This window comes from Ostrea edulis, chromosome 10 (genome assembly GCF_947568905.1).
Source record: "Ostrea edulis chromosome 10, xbOstEdul1.1, whole genome shotgun sequence".
In the NCBI taxonomy this organism is placed as follows: Eukaryota; Metazoa; Mollusca; class Bivalvia; order Ostreida; family Ostreidae; genus Ostrea; species Ostrea edulis.
Window position 1 is genome coordinate 10,843,654 of NC_079173.1, and position 6,720 is coordinate 10,850,373.

Sequence of the window (6,720 nt, forward strand, 5' to 3'; positions counted from 1 at the left end):
TTGGCGTAAGGGGAGAGGGCATTGCCCTTTTTACATGATAAGGCAAATTTACAAATGACCTGCAAGAGGATCGGAGGTGTTTAATAAACTCAAACGAACACTTCACTTTGTTGTGGTAGTTGCGGCATATTCCAGCGTCAGCGATTTTAAGTTTAGACACCAAATCACTGTCCTGTAGAAGTAAACTTAGCTCCTCGTCAAAGTTTTTGGACGTCAGCTTTCTGCCATTTAATTTGATAATTCTATTATTTTGTGAAAAACAAAAACAGTCGATTTTCGTTTCTATCTTTGGCGTCGTCGCCATTTTGAACAACACGTGACAAAGGTCACGTGTCTCTGTTTCCGGACTATTTTTTTTTAGACGTTGACAGAGGTATTAGTGGAGCGTAGCGGGAACGATAACTCTGGATAGAGATTGCATATGTAGGTGATAATGGAATATTGCTACACAAATATGGGAAGTTGACGATGGAGAAGCTGAAATCATCCCGTTTGTCATACAGTTGAGTTGTCAGTTTGCCGTTTATGTCTACTTTCAATTGCCGTTTATGTCTACTTTCAATAAAATATCTAAGTATGAAGCAGAAGTGGACGACTCTGTGACGTGTGGTGTCCTTTATTTCGAGCTCACAGGGATATATCAAATCGACATGTGAATGAAAACTATCATTGTTAATAGACAAAACGTCATCGATATATCTAAAAGTCGAATTGAAGGCCACAGCGAGAGATTTTCTCACGTAGAAGTTTTTGAATAAATTCTGCTTCATATGAATATAAAAACAGGTCAGCTAACAAAGGAGCACAATTCGTGCCCATGGGAATTTCAACAGACTGTTGGAAGACCTGATCACCAAAGACCACGAAGATATTGTCAATGAGGAACTCTAACATGCAAGGTGAAGATAACGAACAGTGATCAATCTCATAACTCCTACAAGCAATACAAAATAGATAGTTGGGCAAACACGGACCCCTGGACACACCAGAGGTGGGATCAGGTGCCTAGGAGGAGTAAGTATCCCCAGTTGACCGGTCACACCCGCCGTGAGCCCTATATCCTGATCAGGTAAACGGAGTTATCAGCAGTCAAAATCAGTGTGCCAAGAACGGCTTAACAATCGGTATGAAACACGTCAGACAGCATTTGACCCAATGCGAGGTTGTATTGACGAACTAGATCGTTATAACATATTTTTTATTTCAACTTCGGAGTACTTGTGCGTGGAATCAGAGTGGTGTTTAACAAAGTAAGTTTTTGAATGACTGATCACTAGATATGAATATTTCCGTTTTTGTTGAAGAAACAACTGTCTATGATGTCAAAAAGTCTAGTCTTTTAATTTATCGTGAGGAATGGTCGTGCCCAGGGGTCCGTGTTTGCCCTACTATCTATTTTGTATTGCTTGTAGGAGTTATGAGATTGATCACTGTTCGTTATCTTCACCTTGCATAGTGTTGAAAAGTCATAGGTTTAAATGTTATTGATTTGGGAAAAATTCTGTGATTTCAAGTTTACTAAAAGTTCTTTAGATTTTTTTTAGAATCCACATTTGATTAACACTAGCTGCAATAATGTAGCCCTATCCAATTTTTTTTTTATTCTGACGTTTTCGGGATAGGGTTACAATTCCATAGGATCTCCGTAATGGTGCAAAATAATTTTATGAATAACCGATAATAAACTCTGTATTAGTCCCAAATGTTGTTTACACCAAAAGGAGTACCAACTTTGTGCTCGGGCATGTCTAATAAAGGTGTTTTTCATTAAATATAATATACAGCATGCAAAATTCTTCGTCTGCTCCGCCATGCTTGTTATCACGAGATCTCGTAGGTGGATCTAATGAAAACCCTAAACATTGACAATCAGCGCGAAAATGTAGTTACTCGAGCCACTTCGACAAAGAAAGGAAAATCATATTGTTGCAGAAAGAATTTACACTCTGCTGTTCGGTTTTTAACTTGATATTAAATTCAAACCTTTTCAATACCGACGAAATAGCTTTCGCCTCCATATTTGTCCATTGATGTAAATACTACCTTATATGGCATATGCAAATGACTTGACAATCGGAAGTTGAAACTTCAGTACATCAAACATGGCGCACAAATATGAATGGAGAAATTGGAATTTATCGAAAATTGTTGAAAACGGTAGAATAGAGCCTCACAAATCTTAAGTTGCAGGTTGTAAATTTATATATTGACTAAGAAACATAGAATATCATTTTATTTACGTATTTAAGTCAGGAAATGTTTAGAATGAGCGCAAATGTTGCGGGAGTGAATCACTCCCGCATTTGCACCATTACGGAGATCCTAAGGAGTTGTAGCCCTCTCCCTAAAGAAAAAAAAATCAAAGAGGGCTACATTATTGCAGCTAGGAAAGTTCCAACTACATAATAGCAAAGGTGTCCGGCTACAATATAACAGATGAGGATTGTAAGTCACTAGCTTGTAGGAACTGGTTGACAGATCAGGTTAGATACAAAAAATTTATGAAAATGTTCATAAACATCAGTATTTGTCTTATTTGAAAAATAAAGCTACATCAATATATAATTTGAATGCTAGAAGCATGTACTTCCAAGTGTTTCAATTTGCAGTCCTTTCAGTAACATCCTTAAATTTTGATTATCTGGTTAATTTATGCACTCCAAAAAAATGTTGCATAATTTGTTTTTGCAGGTCATGGATGCATACATCGCATTTATAGTTCAAGCTGAAATTGAAAAGGGTAAACAGATCACAATGTACCCTTCACAAACCATGACTGCTATTATGAGTGGTACTTTTTCAGTGGAAATTTGTCGAAAGAAGGTAGCTTTACAAAACATTTAATTGTTCAATTTGAAGAAAATGAAGTGGATATGTGTGATATTTTCATAGTACAGTAACTCTTTGTCTAACATTAGGCAGGTGATATTTCTTATGATGTGACATGAAGTGCCTGTGTCATGATAGTGATACCAAGTTTTATTTAGACTAAGTGCTGAAAGTATATATAATTTATGAATGATCATATATACTTCATGATTGAACACTGTAGTAATATTTTGAGAAAACGTTAGTCTGTAATTTAAATCCTAAATAATTTTAGTTCTTGATCTTTTACATTTATAGCTAAAAGTGTTTGAATGTGAAGCCATAGTAGGAGCTATTATCAAACATCAGCATTGGACATTAGTGGTGATTATTGTTTGATATATTTTTTCATGATTACAAATATTAATACTGATATTTATTTCAACAAAAAATATAATATAATCATATAAATGATCTGACATGACATGTTCTAGACAGTCTGTTTTATTGTGTGGATCCTTCATCTGGGGATCATAATATGAAAGTCTACATTCCATTGTGAGTGATACATTACATTTCTATGATCTAATTTGTATTTTGTGTGTATGTTTCTCTTTATACATAGATTGTTGAACCAAAGAAGGGATTGATTTATTTCTACAATCCATTGAATGAGAGGAGGATCCAAATCAGGGACATTCAAAGAAATTGGTGGTGTGTAAATCTGAGAATGTACAAATATCAAAGTTTGTACATGTCAATATCTGTCTTTTACCAGAATCTTCACTTTATATCAAAGTGTGTTAAAGGGGCGTAAGGCTCATTGCCATGGTTTCATTACATACAAATGTAGTTAAATATACTAGTAATAGTTTCATTTAAAGCAGAATTTTTTTTAATTAAGAGTTTCTAGTGTTTGTCATATCTCCTTTGGTTTTAAACATGGACACAATTTAAACTGAAAATTTGCAAATTTAATTTCCCCATTTTTTACAGTGCTTAACTAATAGATTATATGTAAACAAAAACATGCCACGAGCCTTGTTTAAATAACAAAGAATTGTAAGTGCTGTATCTCATTTGTATCTCAACATTTACTGACATTCAAATCTTTGCGGACCATTAGAAATACCTTAGATAAGCACTGTAAACATTAAGAATGGGAAAATAAAATTTATAAATTTTCAGTTCAAATCGTGTCCATGCCCCTTTAAACTCATGCATAGCTGCAAGATAAACTGGAGACAATTTATCAGGTGATAATTATTGAGTTAAATCTATATTTTTCATAAAGTTTGTACATGAGTGCAAGGATGATTGCTCTGAATGAGCTGGATAACATGCAGTGGAAAGTGGAAACAAGAGAGCATTCAAAGCAAACTGATAGTTTCAATTGTGGAGTGTATTGCCTTATGGTATGTGTATTTTTCTAAAAGTTCAAGAAGCATTTTTTAGATGAAATGAAGAAAATATAAGTTTATAAGCCAGTTGAAAAATTCATTGTTTCTTTTACTTTATAAATGTATTAACAGCAATTGCTATTACTATCACAAAATTAATATTACATAACAGTTTGCTGAAAGACATTTCAGTGGACAGCCCATCTCGAACATTACCAATGCAGACTTGGACTTGATGAGAATCCGAATTGCTACAGATTTAATGATGTTTGAAGGTGTGTATGTTATATATTTAACAGGGATGGTGGTGGTGGTGGGAATTAAATACATAATATTTCTGGACATATTCTAACTTTGTATTGCTACATGGAATAGAATAAAAATTATAAAATATATTACTTGCTGCTTACTTTAATGTTTTAGTGTACCTGACAGAACATTGTTACACGGAGAGATAATGAGGTGAGGTATTCATTTACTTTTTATATGCCCGTCGAAGACGGGATGTATTATGGTTTGACGTCCTCCGTCTGTCTGTCTGTCGGGACCTTGTGGGCAGGATACAGACCGAACCGTAAGCTCCAGGATTTTACAATTTGGTACATTTGATCACCATGATGAGAGAAAGATGCATATTGTTTTTCAAGGTCAAAGTCGTAGTATCACTAAGTAGGAAAACCTTGTGGGCAGGATACAGACCGAACCGTAAGTTCCAGGATATTACAACTTGGTATATTTAATCACCATGATGAGCGGAAGATTCCTATTGTTTTTCGAGGTCAAGGTCGCAGTATCACTTAGTAGGAAACCTTGTAGGAAGTAACCAGACTGAACTGTTGGGGCTAGGACTGTCAAACTTGGTACAATTCACCTTATGTCAAGTGAAAATATTACATAGAGAATACATGATTTGTCTGTTTATACGATGCAAAGAAAGTATGTCACACCCTGATGATTGATGATACTACCTACCTGAAGCCAAGTTCTACAAATCATGGTGTGTATTAGCTTTTCAAGGGCGCATTATGTACCGTTAGCAGCACTCTTGTTAGCTCACCTGAGCTGAAAGATCAAGTGAGCTTTTCTGATCACCAGTTGTCCCCAGTCCGTCTGTCTGTTCATGCTATAATTTGATCCTTATGAGTTTAAAAAATTGCTATTTCAAACTTGCGAGTTACTTAAGAATTAAGAGTTAAGCTCATAATTTTTTTCCTATAAATTAGCTCAGGTATGGTTTGTGAGATTTATTTTAGATAGGAAACTAACTCTTAACTCATGGATGTGTCACTTGTCCATTGACCTACTTTTAATAAAAATCTGACCTGTACAATATACCCTGAGCTATTTAAGACAGATCTTTCATATCTTGACTTACATATTTTTCTTATTACAAGACCTTTCATTTCACATGATCTGTGACATTGAACTTGGAGTTTGACCTACTTTTAAGAAAACATAACCTATTGAATATATCCAGAACTATTTTAGGTAGGGCTTCCATATCTTGTGTATAGATTCTTTATCTATAGATTCTTTGTGGCAATACCCTATACACAATTGTGCTTGATCTTTTGATTTTTTCCTTTGAGTTTGACCTACTTTTTAAATAAAACCTGACCTATTAATTTCTCCTGAACTATATAGGTTAGGGCTTTTTTATTTTGTACACATGTTCTTTATGGCAAGACCTTATTACTTTGTGAAGTTTGACCTTGTGATGTTGACCTTAGAGTTGGGCCTACTTTTTAAATCTCTGATTTATTCAATATTTCCTGAACTATTCAAAGCAGATCTTATCCAGAACAGCAAGATCATGTTAGTCATATTGATGTTGAGGCATCTCTGTGTTGTGTGAATTCATTTTCAGTTATTTTGTGATCATTTAGGGTTAGGTTGGGGCCACAATATGGGGACAATATTTTTCATGGGAATAAAGATTGATAAAATAAATCTTTTAAAATTCACAACAGCTGAACAATGGCAGGGCCAAGGTGACTCAGGTGTGCGATGTGGCCCATGGGCCTCTTGTTTAATTATTGTGTATGAGCTCCACTTGAGCCATGGCCATGTCAAACCCAAGACGTAAACGCTCCTTCACCAAACACTTGGTGTGTAAAGATGAAAAAACATAGGTCCAATGTTTCAACTAAGAATAGGTCTAAATGTGTGGTACTTCACCTAACAGTTGGTGATATCTCAGTATGAGCGGAAAATTCTTACAGGGACGTAAAACAAAACAAACTAACAATAAAGTACAAATTTTAAGTATGTAAGCTATGCTTTAGTCTGAATAAACCATATGTAAGGTACAGCTAATCTTTCATAGTCACAAACCATGTCTATTGTCTCCGTTCACACTACATCATAGCAGTTTGAGGTAGGGTAGGTACTCCCAGACTCAGTAGTGATGTTGCTAATCTTTTATGCTTTTCTGTAGATGAATTGTGAAAAATGCACCAGACACTTTCATAAAAAAAACCACTGTGTTGGGGAGGAAAACATTTCAAAAAAT

General features: G+C 35.0%; 1 protein-coding gene across 1 annotated transcript in view; it reads left to right on the forward strand.

The window, feature by feature from the left end:
* Positions 1–4,666, forward strand: part of LOC125666366 (uncharacterized) — a 15,871-nt gene extending 11,205 nt beyond the window's left edge. The window contains exons 3-9 of the mRNA XM_056152460.1: positions 2,388–2,483; positions 2,692–2,823; positions 3,127–3,192; positions 3,434–3,522; positions 4,103–4,223; positions 4,381–4,483; positions 4,632–4,666. Of these exons, the coding sequence (XP_056008435.1) occupies positions 2,388–2,483; positions 2,692–2,823; positions 3,127–3,192; positions 3,434–3,522; positions 4,103–4,223; positions 4,381–4,483; positions 4,632–4,666 (642 nt within the window). The remainder of the gene's footprint in view (positions 1–2,387; positions 2,484–2,691; positions 2,824–3,126; positions 3,193–3,433; positions 3,523–4,102; positions 4,224–4,380; positions 4,484–4,631) is intronic.
* Positions 4,667–6,720: the final 2,054 nt, after the last annotated feature.